Genomic DNA, 21,039 nt, shown 5'->3' with positions numbered 1-21,039 from the left:
TGACATGAAACTTTCTTACTGCACTGTTTTGGAGAAATGGGGTATTAACATAATATAAAGTACTATAAAGACCCCATTTCCAACAAGTAGAAAGAAACAATGGTCAGTTCTTATTCAGGACATCCCATACTATATGTGTACTTCACATAAAAACTTTTTACTGCACTGTTTTGGAGAAACGGGGTAATAACCTAATATAAAGTGCTATAAAGACCGCATTTCAGATAAGTAGAAAAAAACAATAGTCAGTTCTTATACAGGACATACCATACTCTATGTGTACTTCACATGAAACCTATTTACTGCAGCATTTTGGAGAAAGGGGGTATTAACATAATATAAAGTACTATAAAGACCCCATTTCAAATAAGTAGAAAAAGACAAAGGTCAGTTCTTATACATGACATCCCATACTACATATGTACTTCACATGAAACCTTTTTACTGCAGCATTTTGAAGAAACGGGGTATTAAGCTAATATCAAGTGCTATAAAGACCCCATTTCAAATAAGTAGAAAAAAACAATGGTCAGTTCTTATACAGGACATCCCATACTATATGTGCTCTTCACATGAAACCTTTTTACTGCAGCATTTTAAAGAAACTGGGTATTAACATATTTTATAGTGCTATAAAGAGCCCATTTCCAATAAGTAGAAAAAAACAATGGTCAGTTCTTAAACAGGACGTCCCATACTATGTGCACTTCACATGAAACCTTTTTACTGCAGCGTTTTGGAGAAACAGGGTATTAATATATTATAAAGTGCTATAAGGAGCCCATTTCTAATAAGTAGAAAAAAACAATGGTCAGTTCTTATACAGGACATCCTATACTATATGTGCATTTCACATGAAATCTTTTTACTGCAGCGTTTTGGAGAAACTGGGTATTAACCTATTATAAAGTGACATAAAACCCCCATTTCTAATAAGTAGAAAAAAACAATGGTCAGTTCTTATACAGGACATACCATACTATATGTACACTTCACATGAAACCTGTTTTTACTGCAGCGTTTTGGAGAAACGGGGTATTGACATATTATAAAGTGCTATAAAGCGCCCGTTTCCAATAAGTAGAAAAAAACAATGGACACTTCTTATACAGGACATCCCATACTATATCTGTACTTCAAATGAAACCTTTTTACTGCAGCGTTTTGGAGTATTAAGTTACTAATGTAATTCAAAACGTTATAAAGACCCCATTTCAAATAAGTAGAAAAAAACAATGGTCAGTTCTTATACAGGACATCCCATACTATATGTGTACTTCACATGAAACCTTTTTGCTGCAGCATTTTGGAGAAACGGGATATTAACATTATTCATAGTGCTATAAAGAGCCCATTTCCAATAAGTAGAAAAAACAATGGTCAGTTCTTATACAGGACATCCCATACTATATGTGTACTTCACATGAAACCTTTTTACTAAAGCGTTTTGGAGAAACAGGGTATTAACATATTATAAAGTACTATAAAGACCGCATTTCAAATTAGTAGAAAAAAACAATAGTCAGTTCTTATTTATTTAAACCTTTTTACTGCAGCATTTTAAAGAGACGGGGTATTAACATAATATAAAACAATATAAAGACCGCATTTTAAATAAGTAGAAAAAAACAATGGTCAGTTCTTATACAGGACATCCCATACTATACATGTACTTTACGAGAAACCTTTTTACTGCAGCATTTTAAAGAGACGGGGTATTAACATAATATAAAATAATATAAAGACCGCATTTTAAATAAGTAGAAAAAAACAATGGTCAGTTCTTACACTGGACATCTCATACTAAGTGTGGACTTCACATGAAACCTTTTTACTGCAGCATTTTAAAGAGACAAGGTATTAACATAATAAAAAATACTATAAAGACCCCATTTTTAATAAGTAGAAAAAAATAATGGTCAGTTCTTATACAGGACATCCCATACCATGTGTGAACTTCACATGAAACCTTATTACTGCAGTGTTTTGGAGAAATTGTATATTATTATATTTCAAAGTGTTATAAAGACCCCAATTTAAATAAGTAGAAAAAAACATTGGTCAGTTCTTATACAGGACATCCCATACTATATATGTACTTCACATGAAACCTTTTTACTGGAGCATTTTAAAGAGACGGGGTATTAACATAATATAAAATACTATAAAGACCGCATTTTTAAAAAGTAGAAAAAAACAATGGTCAGTTCTTACACAGGACATCCCATACTATATATGTACTTCACATGAAACCTTTTTACTGCAGCATTTTAAAGAGACGGGGTATTAACATAATATAAAATACTATAAAGACCGCATTTTAAATAAGTAGAAAAAAACAATGGTCAGTTCTTACACAGGACATCCCATACTATGTGTGGACTTCACATGAAACCTTATTACTGCAGTGTTTTGGAGAAATTTTTTAATATTATATTTCAAAGTGTTATAAAGACCCCAATTTAAATAAGTAGAAAAAAACAATGGTCAGTTATTATACAGGACATCCCATACAATATCTCTACTTTACATGAAACCTATTTACTGCAGCATTTTAGAGAAATGGGGTATTAACATAAAATAAAGTGCTATAAAGACCCCATTTCAAATAAGTAGAAAAAAACAATGGTCAGTTCTTATAAAGGACATCCCATACTAGATATGTACTTCACATGAAACCTTTTTACTGCAGCATTTTAAAGAGACGGGGTATTAACATAATATAAAATACTGTAAAGACCGCATTTTAAATAAGTAGAAAAAAACAATGGTCAGTTCTTATACAGGACATCCCATACTATACATGTACTTCACGAGAAATCTTTTTACTGCAGCAGTTTAAAGAGACGGGGTAATAACATAATATAAAATAATATAAAGACCGCATTTTAAATAAGTAGAAAAAAACAATGGTCAGTTCTTACACAGAACATCCCATGCTGTGTGTGGACTTCACATGAAACCTTATTACTGCAGTGTTTTGGAGAAATTGTATAATATTATATTTCAAAGTGTTATAAAGACCCCAATTTAAATAAGTAAAAAAAAAACAATGGTCAGTTAATATACATGACATCCCATACTATATCTGTACTTCACATGAAACCTATTTACAGCAGCATTTTAGAGAAATGGGGTATTAACATAATATAAAGTGCTATAAAGACCCCATTTCAAATAAGTAGAAAAAAAACAATGGTCAGTTTTTGTACAAGACATTCCATATTTTGTGTGTACATCACATGAAACATTCTTACTGCACTGTTATGGAGAAATAAGGTATTAACATAACATAAAGTTGTATAAAAACCCCATTTCAAATAAGTAGAAGAAAACAATGGTCAGATCTTATACAGGACATGCTAATCTATGTGCGTACTTCACATGAAATCTTTTTGCTGCAGCATTTTAAAGAAACGGGATATTAACCTAATATAAAGTACTATAAAGACCGCATTTTAAATAAGAAGGAAAAAACATTTGTCAGTTGTTATACAGGACATCCCATACTATATGTGTACCTCACATGAAAACTTCTTACTGCACTGTTTTGGAGAAGCGGGGTAATAACATAATAATATAAAGTGATATAAAAAACCCATTTCAAATAAGTAGAAAAAACAATTGTCAGTTGTTATACAGGATATCCCATACTATATGTACACTTCACATGAAACCTTTTTACTGCAGCATTTTGGAGAAACAGGGTATTACATAGAAAAAGTACTATAAATACCCCCATTCAAATAAGTAGAAAAAAACAATGGTCAGATCTTATACAGGACATCCTAATCTATGTGTGTACTTCACATAAAAGCTTTTTACTGCAGCATTTTAAAGAAACAGGGTATTAACATAATATAAAGTACTATAAAGAGTTTATTTTAAATAAGTAGAAAAAAACAATGGTCAGTTCTTATACAGGACATTTCATACTATATGTGCACTTTACATGAAACATTTTTACTGCAGCATTTTTGGGAAACAGGGTATTAACATATGATAAAGTGCTATAAAGAGCCCATTTCCAATAAGTAGAAAAAAACAATGGTCAGTTCTTACATAGGACATCCCATGCTATGTACTTGACATGAAACTTTCTTACTGCACTGTTTTGGAGAAATGGGGTATTAACATAATATAAAGTACTATAAAGACCCCATTTCCAATAAGTAGAAAGAAACAATGGTCAGTTCTTATTCAGGACATTCAATACTTTTTGTGTACTTCACATAAAAACTTTTTACTGCACTGTTTTGGAGAATTGGGGTAATGACCTAATATAAAGTGCTATAAAGACCGCATTTCAAAAAAGTAGAAAAAAACAATAGTCAGTTCTTATACAGGACATACCATACTATATGTGTACTTCACATGAAACCTTTTTACTGCAGCATTTTGGAGAAAGGGGGTATTAACATAATATAAAGTGCTATAAAGACCCCATTTCAAATAAGTAGAAAAAGACAATGGTCAGTTCTTATACAGGACATCCCATACTATATCTGTACTTCACATGAAACCTATTTACTGCAGCGTTTTGGAGAAAGGGGGTATTAACATAATATAAAGTGCTATAAAGACCGCATTTCAAATAAGTAGAAAAAAACAATGGTCAGTTCTTATACAGGACACACCATACTATATGTGTACTTCACATGAAACCTTTTTACTGCAGCATTTTGGAGAAAGGGGGTATTAGCATGATTTAAAGTGCTTTAAAGACCCCATTTCAAATAAGTAGAAAAAGACAATGGTCAGTTCTTATACATGACATACCATACTATATATGTACTTCACATGAAACCTTTTTACTGCAGCATTTTGGAGAAACGAGGTATTAAGCCAATATAAAGTGCTATAAAGACCCCATTTCAAATAAGTAGAAAAAGACAATGGTCAGTTCTTATACAGGACATCCCATACTATATCTGTACTTCACATGAAACCTATTTACTGCAGCGTTTTGGAGAAAGGGGGTATTAACATGATATAAAGTGCTATAAAGACCGCATTTCAAATAAGTAGAAAAAAACAATGGTCAGTTCTTATACAGGACATACCATACTATATGTGTACTTCACATGAAACCTTTTTACTGCAGCATTTTGGAGAAAGGGGGTATTAACATAATATAAAGTGCTATAAAGACCCCATTTCTAATAATAAGAAAAAAACAATAGTCAGTTCTTATACAGGACATCCCATGCTATATATGTACTTCACATGAAACCTTTTTACTGCAGCATTTTAAAGAGACGGGGTATTAACATAATATAAAATAATATAAAGACTGCATTTTAAATAAGTAGAAAAATAACAATGGTCAGTTCTTATACAGCACATCCCATACTATGTGTGAACTTCACATGAAACCTTATTACTGCAGTGTTTTGGAGAAATTGTATATTATTATATTTCAAAGTGTTATAAATACCCCAATTTAAATAAGTAGAGAAAAAACAATTGTCAGTTCTTATACAGGACATCCCATACTATATCTGTACTTCACATGAAACCTATTTACTGCAGCATTTTGGAGAAATGGGGTATTAACATAATATAAAGTGCTATAAAGACCCTATTTCAAATAAGTAGAAAAAACAATGGTCAGTTCTTGTACAGGACATTCCATACTATGTGTTTACATCACATTAAACATTCTTACAGCACTGCTTTGGAGAAATGAGGTATTAACATAATATAAAGTGGTATAAAAACCCCATTTCAAATAAGTAGAAAAAAACAATGGTCAGTTCTTATACAGGACATCCCATACTATATATGTACTTCACATGAAACCTTTTTACTGCAGCATTTTGGAGAAACGGGGTATTTACTGAAAAAAGTACTATAAAGCCCCCATTTCAAATAAGTTGAAAAAAACAATGGTCAGATCTTATACAGGACATTCTAATCTATGTGTGTCACACCTGTTGCAGTGCCCTAGTTTGGACACTTGAGGGCACTAGTTTGTTTTGTAGTTTCACTTCATTTCCCATAATCCTTTGTATTACTGATTGTGTTATGTTACAGCTGTTTTGTGTTTGTTAATTTAGTCCTGTCTTTATAAACCCTCTTGTCCTCTGTTTTAGTTGCTTTAGGATTTTGTTAGCTCCTCACATTTGGTATGTTTGTCTGGTCATCTAGTTTTTGTATTTTGATAATTCTTGGATTCCTGTTTTGTGTTTGTTTTCGTTAGCACTCTTTAGCACTCCTACCCTGTTTTTGTATTTACTCGTTTTTGGATTTTTGCCTGTTCTCTTGTTTGGACTAGATTTGCATCCTGCTTTAGTTCTGTTTAAGTTTGGAAACCTTTGTCTTTTGGAAACCTTAGTCTTTGTTATAATAAATTGCTGCACTTGGATTTTTTGCATTTTGTGATCATTCCCCATTTCGTGACAATGTGTGACAAACGAGGTATTAACATAATATAAAGTACTATAAAGACTTTATTTTAAATAAGTAGAAAAAAACAATGGTCAGGTCTTATACAGGACATTTCATACTGTACGTGTACTTCACATTAAACCTTCTTACGGCATTGTTTTGGAGTAATGGGGTATTAACATACTATAAAGTGATATAAAAACCTCATTTCAAATAAGGAGAAAAAACAATGGTCAGTTCTTTTACAGGACATCCTATACTTTGTGTACTTAACATGAAACCTTTTTACTGCCACATTTTAAAAAATCGGGTATTAACATATTATAAAGTGCTATAAGAACCGCATTTCAAATAAGTAGAAAAAAACATTGGTCAGTTCTAAAACAGGACATGCCATACTATATGCGTCTTCGACATAAAAACTTCTCACTGCACTGTTTAGAAGAAATGTGATATTTGCATAATATAAGGTGATATAAAAACCCAATTTTAAATAAGTAAAAAAGAAAACATTGGTCAGTTCTCATACAGGACATCCAATACTATATATGTACTTCACATGAAACCTTTTTACTGCAGCATTTTAAAGAAATGGGGTATTAACCTAATATAAAGTGCTATAAAGACCACATTTCAAATAAGTAGAAAAAAATAATGGTTAGTTCTTATACAGGACATCCCATACTATATGTGCACTTCACAAAAAGCCTTTTTACTGCATCATTTGGAGACACGGGGTTTTAACATATAAAGTTTTATAAAAAAAAACATTTTTAATAAGTAGAAAAAAACAATGGTCAGTTCTTATACAGGACATCCCATACTACGTGTGTACTTCACATGAAACCTTTTTACTGCACTGTTTTGGAGAAATGGGGTATTAACATAATAATATAAAGTAATATAAAAACCCCATTTCAAATAAGTAGAAAAAACAATGGTCAGTTCTTATACAGGACATCCTATACTTTCTGCACTTGACATGAAACCTTTTTACTGCAGCGTTTTGGAGAAATTGGGTATTAAAATATTATAAAGTGCTATAAAGACCGCATTTCAAATAATTAGAAAAAAAACAGTGGTTAGTTCTTATTCAGGACATCCCATACTATGTGTGTACTTGACCTGAAACCTTTTTACTCCAGTGTTTTGGAAAAATTAGGTATTAACATATTATAAAGTGTTATAAAGACCCCAATTCAAATAAGTTGAAAAAAAAAACCAATGTCAGTTCTTATACATGACATCCCATACTATATCTGTACTTCACATGGAACCTTTTTACTGAACAATTGAGTATTATTATAATTCAAAATGTTATAAAGACCCCATTTCTAAAAAGTATAAAAAAACAATGATTATTTATTGTACAGGACTTCCCATACTAAATGTTTACTTCACATAAAAACCTTATTACAGCAGGGTTTTTGAGAAATGAGGTTTAACATAATTTAAAGTGTTTCAAAGACCCAATTTCTTGTAAGTAGAAGAAAACAATGGTCAGCTCTTATGCAGGACATCCTATATTATAAGCGTACTTCACATGAACACTTGTTACTTCAGTTTTTTGGAGAATTGGGACATTATTACTTTTCAGATGGATATAAACACCCAATTTCTAATAAGTACATAAAATCATCAGTTCTTCTACATATGAAGACTTCTTACTGCAGAAAGTTCTATAATGACCCAATTTCTACTAAGTAGAAGAAAACATTGATCAGTCGTACAGGACATGCAATGCTATATGCATATCTCAGACGAAGACTTGTTACTGCATCGTTTTGGAGAATTGGGACATTGTTACCTTTTAGATTGCTACAAACACCTCATTTCTAATAAGTAGAAAAAAGAACAGTCATTTCTTTTACAGGACATCACATACTATATGCATACCTCATATGAAGACTTGTTACTGCAGTGATCTGGATTAATGGGGCGTTATTACTCTTCAGATGACTATAAAGTGTCCATTTCGAATGAGTAGAATAAAATAATGGTCAGTTTTGATACAGGACGAATGTGTCAAGGACAGACAGCACATCACAGTTTTCCACAACTCCAAATGTGTCAGGGATACACAAAATTGCAGTTCCCTTCCTGCTGAGGAACTATATTTATTGACCTCCATAGTAATTGTTTTTTTTTTCTAAAATGGAAGTCAATGGTTACCAGTTTTCAAGTTCATTCTAAATATCTTTTGTGTTCAACCAAAAGAAGGAACTAATAAATGTTTGTAACCATTTGATTGCCAGTGCATAGTGCGTTCATTTTCACTTTTGGGTAAACTATCTCTATGAAATTAACCAAACATATTTGTTTTGTCTTTGTCTTTGTACCCTACATTTGGAGCAGCACCACTCATCATCCCCAACAATATCATTTTGTTATAATGGTACAATAATAGCTTGAGACAGTTGGGATGATGCCATCAACCTAACTGACCACTGAATTGTCCATTGAAGAACTGACCGTTTTTTTTTTTTTTTTTACTTATTAGAAATGGGGTCTTGATAGCCATCTAAAAGGTAATTATGTCCCTTTTCTCTAAAACGCTGCCGTAAGAAGTCTTCATATGAGGTACGCCTTTAGTATGGGACGTCCTTTTTAAGAACAGACCATTGTTTTCTTCTACTTATTAGACATTGGGTCTTTATGACACTTTGAATGTTATTATTCCTCCATTTCTCCAAATGCTGCAGTGACAAGGTTTCATGTAAAGTATGCATATATTATGGAATGTCATGAATGTGAACTGCCCATTGTTTTCTTCTACTTATTAGACATTGGGTATTTAAAGCACTTTATATAATGTTTATGCCCAAATTCTCCAAAACACTGCAGTAACAAGTCTTCATCTGATAAATACATGTAGTAGGGGATGTCCTGTACAAGAACTGACCGTTGATTTTTTCTACTTATTAGAAATTAGGTCTTTTTAGTACTTTAAGTTGATACCTATTTCACCAAAATGCCGCAGTAGGATGGTTTCATGTAAATTATGCATACAGTGAGGGACGTCCTGTACAAAAACATAAAGCACTTTATATTATGTTAATGCCCCAATTCTCCAAAAAGTGGCAGTAAGAAGGTTTCATATTAGGTATGCATACAGTATGGGATGTCCTCTACGAGTATTCAGCAATAGGAAGAGCTGAGCATTGTTATTTTTTTCTACTTTTTAGAAAAGGGGTCTTTAAAGCAATTTATAAGTTTAATACCCAATTTCTCGAAAATGGTGCAGTAATAAGTTTTCACATGAAGTATGCATAAAGTATAGGACATCCTGTAAGACAACTGACTATTGTTTTTTCTACTTATTAGTAATGAGGTCTTTATAGTACTTCATATTATGTTAGTGCCCCATTTCTCTAAAAAGTAGTAGTAAGAAGGCTTTATATGATGTATGCAAATTTTATGAGATGTCCTCTACAAAAACTGACTATTTTTGTATTCTACTTCTAAAAAATGGGGTCTTTAAAACACTTGAATTTTGTTATTTCCCAATTTCTCCAAAATTATTTGGTGAGAAGTCTTCACATGAAGTATGTGTATAGTATAGGACGCCCAGTATAAAAACTGGCAATTGTTTTCTTCAACTTATTAGAAATGGGGTCTTTATAGCACTTTGTAATATGTTAATATCCCATTTCTCGAAAATGCTGCAGTAAGAATAATCCATGTGAAGTATGCATATAGTATGGGATGTCCTATATAAGAACTGACCAATGTTTTTTTCTACTTATTTGACATGCGGTCTTTGTAGCACTTTATAATAGGTTAATACCCCATTTCTTCAAAATGCTGCAATAAAAAGGTTTCATGTGAAGTACACACATAGTATGGGATGTCCTATATATGAACTGACCATTGTCTTTTTCTACTTATTTGAAATGGGGTCTTTATAGCACTTTGTAATATGTTAATACCCTGTTTCTCCAAAACACTGAAGTAAAAAGGCTTTATGTGAAGTACACATATAGTATGGAATATCCTGTATAAGAACTGACTATTGTTGTCTTCTACTTATTTAAACTGTGGTCTTTATAGCACTTTATAATGAGTTAATACCCCATTTCTCGAAAATGCTGCAGTAAAAAGGTTTCATGTGAAGTACATATATAGTTACATATATATTATTGGATGTCCTATATAAGAATCAACCATTATTTTTTTCTACTTATTTAAAATGCAGTCTTTATAGTACTTTATATTATGTTAATACCCCGTTTCTTTAAAATGCTGCAGTAAAAAGATTGTATGTGAAGTACATACACACATAGTATGGGATGTCCTGTATGAGAACTGACAATTGTTTTTTTCTACTTGAAATGCGGTTTTTATAGCACTTTATATTAGATCTATACCCCATTTCCCCAAAGCAGTGCAGTTAGAAGGTTTAGTGTGAAGTACACATATAGTATAGGATGTCCTGTATAAGAATTGACCATTGTTTTTTCTACTTATTTGAATAGAGGTTTTTATAGCACTTTATAATAGGTTAATACCCCCGTTTCTTTAAAATGCTGCAGTAAAAAGTTTTCATGTGAAGTACACACATAGATTAGGATGTCCTATATAAGAACTGACCATTGTTTTTTTCTACTTATTTGAAATGGGGTGTTTATAGTACTTTATATTATGTTAATAGCCAGTTTCTTTAAATTGCTGCAGTAAAAAGGTTTCATGTGAAGTACATAAATAGTATGGGATGTCCTGTAAAAAAAACTGACCATTGTTTTTTCTACTTATTTAAAATTAAGTCTTTATAGTACTTTATATTATGTTAATGCCCCGTTTCTTTAAAATGCTGAAGTAAAAAGGTTTCATGTGAAGTACATATATAGTTTAGGATGTCCTGTATAAGAACTGACCATTGTTTTTTTCTACTTATTTGAAATGCAGTCTTTAAAGCACTTTATATTATGTTAATACCCGCTTTCTCCAAAACGCTGCAGTAAATAGGATTCATGTGAAGTACAGATATAGTATGGGATGTCCTGTATAAGAACTGACCATTGTCTTTTTCTACTTATTTATAATGTGGTCTTTATAGCACTTTATATTATGTTAATACCCCCTTTCTCCAAAACGCTGCAGTAAATAGGTTTCATGTGAAGTACAGATATAGTATGGGATGTCCTGTGTAAGAACTGACCATTGTCTTTTTCTACTTATTTGAAATGGGGTCTTTATAGCACTTTATATTATGTTAATACCCCTTTCTCCAAAATGCTGCAGTAAAAAGGTTTCATGTGAAGTACAGATATAGTATGGGACGTCCTGTATAAGAACTGACCATTGTTTTTTTCTACTTATTTGATATGGGGTCTTTATAACATTTTGAATTACATTAGTAACCTAATACTACAAAATGCTGCAGTAAAAAAGATTTAATGTGAAATTCACATATAGTATGGGATGTCCTGTATAAGAACTGACCATTGTTTTTTTTCTACTTTTCAGAAATGGGCTCTTTATAGCATTTTATAATATGTTAATACCCAGTTTCCCAAAAACGCTGCAGTAAAAATGTTTCATGTGAAGTGCACATATAGTATGGGATGTCCTGTATAAGAACTGACCATTGTTTTTTGCTACTTATTTGAAATGGGGTCTTTATAGCACTTTATATTATGTTAATACCCCTTCTCCAAAATGCTGCAGTAAAAAGGTTTCATGTGAAGTACATATATAGTATGGTATGTCCTGTATAAGAACTGACCATTGTTTTTTTCTACTTATTTGAAATAGGGTCTTTAAAGCACTTTATATCATGTTAACAACCCCTTTCTCCAAAATGCTGCAGTAAAAAGGTTTCATGTGAAGTACACATATAGTATGGTATGTCCTGTATAAGAACTGACCATTGTTTTTTTCTACTTATTTGAAATAGGGTCTTTATAGCACTTTATATTGACTTAATACCCCGTTTCTCCAAAATGCTGCAGTAAAAAGGTTTCATGAGAAGTACATATTTAGTATGGTATGTCATGTATAAGAACTGACCATTGTCTTTTTCTACTTATTTGAAATGGGGTCTTTAAAGCACTTTATATCATGTTAATACCCCCTTTCTCCAAAATGCTGCAGTAAAAAGGTTTCATGTGAAGTACACATTTAGTATGGTATGTCCTGTATAAGAACTGACCATTGTTTCTTTCTACTTATTGGAAATGGGGTCTTTATAGTACTTTATATTATGTTAATACCCCGTTTGTCCAAAACAGTGCAGTAAGAAAGTTTCATGTCAAGTACATAGCATGGGATGTCCTATGTAAGAACGGACCATTGTTTTTTTCTACTTATTGGAAATGGGCTCTTTATAGCACTTTATCATATGTTAATACCCTGTTTCCCAAAAATGCTGCAGTAAAAATGTTTCATGTGAAGTGCACATATAGTATGGGATGTCCTGTATTAGAACTGACCATTGTTTTTTTCTACTTATTAGAAATGGGGTTTTTATGTCACTTTATAATAGGTTAATACCCAGTTTCTCCAAAACGCTGCAGTAAAAAAGATTTCATGTGAAGTGCACATATAGTACAGGATGTCCTGTATAAGAACTGACCATTGTTTTATTCTACTTATTGGAAATGGGCTCCTCATAGCACTTTATAATATATTATTACCCTGTTTCTCCAAAACGCTGCAGTAAAAAGGTTTCATGTGAAGTGCACATAGTGTGGGACGTCCTGTTTAAGAACTGACCATTGTTTTTTTCTACTTATTGGAAATGGGGTCTTTAAAGCACTTTATATCATGTTAATACCCCCTTTCTCCAAAATGCTGCAGTAAAAAGGTTTCAAGTGAAGTACACATATAGTATGGTATGTCCTGTATAAGAACTGACCATTGTTTTTTTCTACTTATTTGAAATGCAGTCTTTAAAGCACTTTATATTATGTTAATACCCGCTTTCTCCAAAACGCTGCAGTAAATAGGATTCATGTGAAGTACAGATATAGTATGGGATGTCCTGTATAAGAACTGACCATTGTCTTTTTCTACTTATTTATAATGTGGTCTTTATAGCACTTTATATTATGTTAATACCCCCTTTCTCCAAAACGCTGCAGTAAATAGGTTTCATGTGAAGTACAGATATAGTATGGGATGTCCTGTATAAGAACTGACCATTGTCTTTTTCTACTTATTTGAAATGGGGTCTTTATAGCACTTTATATTATGTTAATACCCCCTTTCTCCAAAATGCTGCTGTAAAAAGGTTTCATGTGAAGTACACATATAGTATGGTATGTCCTGTATAAGAACTGACTATTGTTTTTTTCTACTTATTTGAAATGCGGTCTTTATAGCACTTTATATTAGGTTATTACCCCAATTCTCCAAAACAGTGCAGTAAAAAGTTTTTATGTGAAGTACACATAAAGTAAGGGATGTCCTGAATAAAAACTGACCATTGTTTCTTTCTACTTATTGGAAATGGGGTCTTTATAGTACTTTATATTATGTTAATACCCCGTTTGTCCAAAACAGTGCAGTAAGAAAGTTTCATGTCAAGTACATAGCATGGGATGTCCTATGTAAGAACGGACCATAGTTTTTTTTCTACTTATTGGAAATGGGCTCTTTATAGCACTTTATCATACGTTAATACCCTGTTTCCCAAAAACGATGCAGTAAAAATGTTTCATGTGAAGTGCACATATAGTATGGGATGTCCTGTATAAGAACTGACCATTGTTTTTTTCTACTTATTTGAAATGGGGTCTTTTTAGCACTTTATATTATGTTAATACCCCCTTTCTCCAAAATGCTGCAGTAAAAAGGTTTCATGTGAAGTACACATATGGTATGGTATGTCCTGTATAAGAACTGACCATTGTTTTTTTCTACTTATTTGAAATAGGGTCTTTGTAGCACTTTATATTGGCTTAATACCCCGTTTCTCCAAAATGCTGCAGTAAAAAGCTTTCATGTGAAGTACATATATAGTATGGTATGTCATGTATAAGAACTGACCATTGTCTTTTTCTACTTATTTGAAATGGGGTCTTTAAAGCACTTTAAATTATGTTAATACCCCCTTTCTCCAAAATGCTGCAGTAAAAAGGTTTCATGTGAAGTACACATATAGTATGGTATGTCCTGTATAAGAACTGACCATTGTTTTTTTTTACTCATTTGAAATGCGGTCTTTATAGCACTTTATATTATGTTAATACCCCCTTTCTCCAAAACGCTGCAGTAAATAGGTTTCATGTGAAGTAGAGATATAGTATGCGATGTCCTGTATAAGAACTGACCATTGTCTTTTTCTACTTATTTGAAATGGGGTCTTTATAGCACTTTATATTATCTTAATACCCCCTTTCTCCAAAATGCTGCAGTAAAAAGGTTTCATGTGAAGTACACATATAGTATGGTATGTCCGGTATAAGAACTGACCATTGTTTTTTTCTACTTATTTAAAATAGGGTCTTTATAGCACTTTATATTGGCTTAATACCTCGTTTCTCCAAAATGCAGCAGTAAAAAGGTTTCATGTGAAGTACATATATAGTATGGTATGTCATGTATAAGAACTGACCATTGTCTTTTTCTACTTATTTGAAATGGGGTCTTTATAGCACTTTATATTATGTTAATATTCCTTTTCTTTAAAATGCTGCAGTAAAAAGGTTTCATGTGAAGTACACACATAGATTAGCATGTCCTGTATAAGATCTGACCATTATTTTTTTCTACTTATTTGAAATGGGGTTTTTATACAACTTTATGTTATGTTAATACCTCATTTCTCCAAAACAGTGCAGTAAGAATGTTTCATGTGATGTACACACAAAATATGGAATGTAGTGAACAAAAACTTACCATTGTTTTTTTCTACTTATTTGAAATGGGGTCTTTATAGCACTTTATATTATGTTAATACCCCATTTCTCTAAAATGCTGCAGTAAATAGGTTTCATGTGAAGTACACATATAGTATGGGATGTCGTGTATAAGAACTGACCATTGTTTTTTTCTACTTATTTAAATTGGGGTCTTTATAACACTTTGAAATATAATATTAAACAATTTCTCCAAAACGCTGCAGTAATAAGGTTTCATGTGAAGTCCACACATAGTATGGGATGTCCTGTGTAAGAACTGACCACTGTTTTTTTCTACTCATTTAAAATGCGGTCTTTATAGTATTTTATATTATGTTAATACCCCGTCTCTTTAAAATGCTGCAGTAAAAAGGTTTCATGTGAAGTACATATATAGTATGGGATGTCCTGTGTAAGAACTGACCATTGTTTTTTTCTACTTATCTGAAATGGGGTCTTTATAGGACTTTATTTTATGTTTATTCCCCATTTCTCTAAAATGCTGCAGTAAATAGGTTTCATGTGAAGTAGAGATATAGTATGGGATGTCCTGTATAAGAACTGACCATTGTTTTTTTCTACTTATTTAAATTGGGGTCTTTATAACACTTTGAAATATAATATTAAACAATTTCTCCAAAACGCTGCAGTAATAAGGTTTCATGTGAAGTCCACACATAGTATGGGATGTCCTGTGTAAGAACTGACCACTGTTTTTTTCTACTTATTTAAAATGCGGTCTTTATAGTATTTTATATTATGTTAATACCCCGTCTCTTTAAAATGCTGCAGTAAAAAGGTTTCATGTGAAGTACATATATAGTATGGGATGTCCTGTGTAAGAACTGACCATTGTTTTTTTCTACTTATCTGAAATGGGGTCTTTATAGGACTTTATTTTATGTTTATTCCCCATTTCTCTAAAATGCTGCAGTAAATAGGTTTCATGTGAAGTAGAGATATAGTATGGGATGTCCTGTATAAGAACTGACCATTGTTTTTTTCTACTTATTTAAATTGGGGTCTTTATAACACTTTGAAATATAATATTAAACAATTTCTCCAAAACGCTGCAGTAATAAGGTTTCATGTGAAGTCCACACATAGTATGGGATGTCCTGTGTAAGAACTGACCACTGTTTTTTTCTACTTATTTAAAATGCGGTCTTTATAGTATTTTATATTATGTTAATACCCCGTCTCTTTAAAATGCTGCAGTAAAAAGGTTTCATGTGAAGTACATATATAGTATGGGATGTCCTGTGTAAGAACTGACCATTGTTTTTTTCTACTTATCTGAAATGGGGTCTTTATAGGACTTTATTTTATGTTTATTCCCCATTTCTCTAAAATGCTGCAGTAAATAGGTTTCATGTGAAGTAGAGATATAGTATGGGATGTCCTGTATAAGAACTGACCATTGTTTTTTTCTACTTATTTAAATTGGGGTCTTTATAACACTTTGAAATATAATATTAAACAATTTCTCCAAAACACTGCAGTAATAAGGTTTCATGTGAAGTCCACACATAGTATGGGATATCCTGTGTAAGAACTGACCATTGTTTTTTTCTACTTATTTAAAATGCGGTCTTTATAGTATTTTATATTATGTTAATACCCCGTCTCTTTAAAATGCTGCAGTAAAAAGGTTTCGTGTGAAGTACATATATAGTATGGGATGTCCTGTGTTAGAACTGACCATTGTTTTTTTCTACTTATTTAAAATGCGGTCTTTAAAGTATTTTATATTATGTTAATACCCCGTCTCTTTAAAACGCTGCAGTAAAAAGGTTTCATGTGAAGTACACACGTAGTATGGGATGTCCTGTATAAGAACTGACCATTGTTTTTTTCTACTTATTGGAAATGGGCTCTTTATAGCCCTATAAAATATGTTAATACCCCCTTTCTCCAAAATGCTGCAGTAAAAAGGTTTCATGTGAAGTACACATATAGTATGGTATGTCCTGTATAAGAACTGACCATTGTTTTTTTCTACTTATTTGAAATAGGGTCTTTATAGCACTTTATATTGGCCTAATACCCAGTTTCTCCAAAATGCTGCAGTAAAAAGGTTTCATGTGAAGTACATATATAGTATGGGACGTCCTGTATAAGAACTGACCATTGTTTTTTTCTACTTATTTGAAATGGGGTCTTTAAAGCACTTTATATTATGTTAATACCCCCTTTCTCCAAAATGCTGCATTAAAAAGGTTTCATGTGAAGTACACATATAGTATGGTATGTCCTGTATTAGAACTGACCATTGTTTTTTTTCTACTTATTTGAAATGCGGTCTTTATAGCACTTTATATTATGTTAATACCCCTTTCTCCAAAACGCTGCAGTAAATAGATTTCATGTGAAGTACAGATATAGTATGGGATGTCCTGTATAAGAACTGACCATTGTCTTTTTCTACTTATTTGAAATGGGGTCTTTATAGCACTTTATATCAGGTTATTACCCCGTTTCTCCAAAACAGTGCAGTAAAAAGTTTTTATGTGAAGTACACATATAGTATGGGATGTCCTGAATAAGAACTGACCATTGTTTTTTTCTACTTATTGGAAATGGGGTCTTTATAGTACTTTATATTATGTTAATACCCCATTTCTCCAAAACAGTGCAGTAAGAAAGTTTCATGTCAAGTACATAGTATGGGATGTCCTATGTAAGAACTGACCCTTGTCTTTTTCTACTTATTAAAAATGGGGTCTTTGTAACACTTTAAATCATATTAATATACAATTTCTCCAAAACAGTGCAGTAAGAAGGTTTAATGTGAAGTACACATATAGTACGGGATGTCCTGTGTAAGAACTGACCATTGTTTATTTCTACTTATTTAAAACGGGGTCCTTATATTACTTTATACTATGTTAATTCCCCCGTGTCTTTAAAATGCTGCAGTAAAAAGCTTTCATGTGAAGTACACACAGAGATAAGGGTGTCGTGTATAAGATCTGACCATTGTTTTTCTCTACTTATTTGAAAGGTGGACTTTATAGTACTTTTTTTCTATGTTAACACCCTGTTTCTCTAAAATGCTGCAGTAAAAAGGTTTCATGTGAAGTACATATATAGTATGAGATGTCCTGTATAAGAACTGACCATTGTTTTTTTCTACTTATTTGAAGTGGGGTTTTTATATCACTTTGTTGTTTTAATACCTCATTTCTCCAAAACAGTGCAGTAAGAAGGTTTCATGTAATGTACACACATAGTATGGGATGTCCTGTACTAGAACTGACCATTGTTTTTTTCTACTTATTTGAAATGAGGTCTTTATAGCACTTTATTTTATTTTAATACCCCTTTTCTCCAAAATGCTGCAGTAAAAAAGTTTTATGTGAAGTACAGATATAGTATGGATGTCCTGTAAAGGAACTGACCATTGTTTTTTTTCTACTTATTTGAATTGGGGTCTTTAGAACACTTTGAAATATATTATATACAATTTCTCCAAAACACTGCAGTAAAAAGGTTTCATGTGAAGTACACATATAGTATGGGATGTCCTGTATAAGAACTGACCATAGATTTTTTCTACCTATTTAAAATGTGGTCTTTATAGTATTTTACGTTATGTTAATACCCCGTTTCTTTAAAATGCTGCAGTAAAAACGCTTCATGTGAAGTACAGATATAGTATGGGATGTCCTGTATAAGAACTGTCCATTGTTTTTTTCTACTTATTAGAAATGGGGTTTTTATATCACTTTATAATAGGTTAATACCCAGTTTCTCCAAAATGCTGCAGTAAAAAAGATTTCATGTGAAGTACACATATAGTATGGGATGTCCTTAATAAGAACTGACCATTGTTTCTTTCTACTTATTCGAAATGGGGTCTTTATAACACTTTATATTATGTTAATGTCCCACTTCTCCAGATTGCTAGAGTAAGAAGTGTTTATATGTAGTATGCATATTGTATGTGATGTTCTGTACAGGAACTGATCATTGTTTTTTGTCTATTTATTGAAAATTGGGTCTTCATAACACTTTGAGTAATGTTAATGCCCAATTTCTCCAAAATGCTGCAGTAACAAGTCTTTATATGAGGTTTAGTATGGGATGTCCTGTATAAGACCTGACTATTGTTTTTTTTCTACATCTTTTAAATGATAAATTTTTTTCCAAATTGCTGCAGTAAAAAGGATTCATATGTTGTATATATGCATATAGCATGGGACATCTAGTATCAGACCTGATCACTCTTTTATTTAACTTATTCCAAACAATGTATTTATAACACTTTAAAGACTTTATAGCTCATTAATTGCCCATTTCTCCAAAATGCTGCAGTAAGTTATTATGAGATATGCATATAATATTGGATGTCCTGTCCATAGTTTTCTTCTGTTAACTTAAATGAGGTCTTTCACATGAGGTATGCATGTACATCCTGTATCAGAACCAAACTTTGGGGGTTTTTTTCTACTTATTACTTTATAGGACTTTAAAGTGTGTTAATGGTACATTTCTCCAAAATGCTGCAGTAAAACAGGCTTCATATGATGTATGCTTAGTATTTGACTTCCTGCATCGATCTTACTGTTGTTCTATTCTACTTATAACAATAAGGTCTTTACAGTCATCTAAAGTGTAATAATGCCCCATATCCCATATACTGAAAGAAACATAACCTTTTAAATCCCCTTTAAATAAAATAAACATATATTTGTAATTCAAACAATGTTTTGTTGGACTACTTTATGATTGTTTTCACTTTCTGAGGTTAGCCACGTTGTATAAAATTGCATTTAACCTTATTTGCAATGTACTGTAGTTGGCTAGGAGAAGTAGAAACGCATTCTGTGTATTTAGAAATCGTATATTTATTCTGTCCGTTTGATCTGCTATAAAATCATTTGAAGCAAAAAGATAGACTTGAGGAAATTAAAGGTAAGCCCAGAAAGCAATTTCTTAAAATAACAACAGTCAAAAAAAGCTAATAAATTGTTTAATAAAGCATACGTGGGAGGAAAGGGGGATAAACTTATATTTCGTTGTTATCTCTCTGTTCTGGGCGAAATGGGTGCTCTGTGAGCGCTCTCTGTGTGGCGGCTGACATTACCGTAATGATAATAATACGCGCGCACCGAAATATAAAGCGCGGCTGGCTTGACTGTGTTTTTCCGAACCGCGGCTGGCTTGACCGCAGTTGAGGAAAGCGGTGTTCCGTACGGACTTACCCGAGGACCAGTGGATTTCTGCGTTGAGGCTGCTGGCAGGCGCATCACCATCAAATACATGAATACACAAAGAGCCAGATTGTGACAGTTCATTCTGTCTGACGATGAAGTGTTAACACGACTGGACAAGATTTAACTTAAGAATTGGCAAAAGTCCCAACGTTGCAGGAAATTCCAAAAGTTTGTTTCCAAAATAAATTCGTCCTCAACGGGTTTCTCCTTTACATGTGTGCGTTTTCATAGTGCCAGAGAGAACGCGGACAAAGAGGGTGATGGTCGCAATGATACACTCTTTCCACTGAGTGGGATGTACTGTCCTTTCCAGAGCTACAGGTTGAATAGTTTGTCTTTCACTTTGAGACGCGTTTTAAACCTCAGGAGGAGGGATTGCGTGGCTTGAATGACAGGAGGATCGACCAATGACAGCGCAGTTAGACGGGGCGGGGGGCGCGACAGTCCGCGGATTAATCATCAGTCACTTGGTCACCGCAGTAATGACGCACTCTGTCTACAACTTTCTTTGACACGACGTTCCTGCGAGTGGTCAAGAAAAATAGTTTTGCATCCTTTTTTATTGTGTTTACTTAAGAATATTTTGG

The 21,039-nt window shown here is 32.5% G+C and overlaps 1 protein-coding gene across 50 annotated transcripts in view; it reads right to left on the bottom strand.

The window, feature by feature from the left end:
- smoc1 (SPARC related modular calcium binding 1) overlaps positions 1 to 20,780 on the bottom strand; it is a 156,991-nt gene extending 136,211 nt beyond the window's left edge. For all 50 annotated transcript variants that reach the window (XM_021467096.3, XM_021467091.3, XM_021467094.3 and 47 more), the window contains exon 1: positions 20,441 to 20,780. In XM_021467096.3, coding sequence (XP_021322771.1) covers positions 20,441 to 20,533 — 93 coding nt within the window. In that variant the 5' untranslated portion in view covers positions 20,534 to 20,780. The remainder of the gene's footprint in view (positions 1 to 20,440) is intronic.
- Between the last annotated feature and the right edge of the window lie 259 nt (positions 20,781 to 21,039).

The sequence above is a fragment of the Danio rerio genome, chromosome 17 (assembly GCF_049306965.1).
Source record: "Danio rerio strain Tuebingen ecotype United States chromosome 17, GRCz12tu, whole genome shotgun sequence".
In the NCBI taxonomy this organism is placed as follows: Eukaryota; Metazoa; Chordata; class Actinopteri; order Cypriniformes; family Danionidae; genus Danio; species Danio rerio.
Note: the sequence above shows the minus strand (reverse complement) of the source record. Positions and strands in the feature narration are given on the sequence as shown.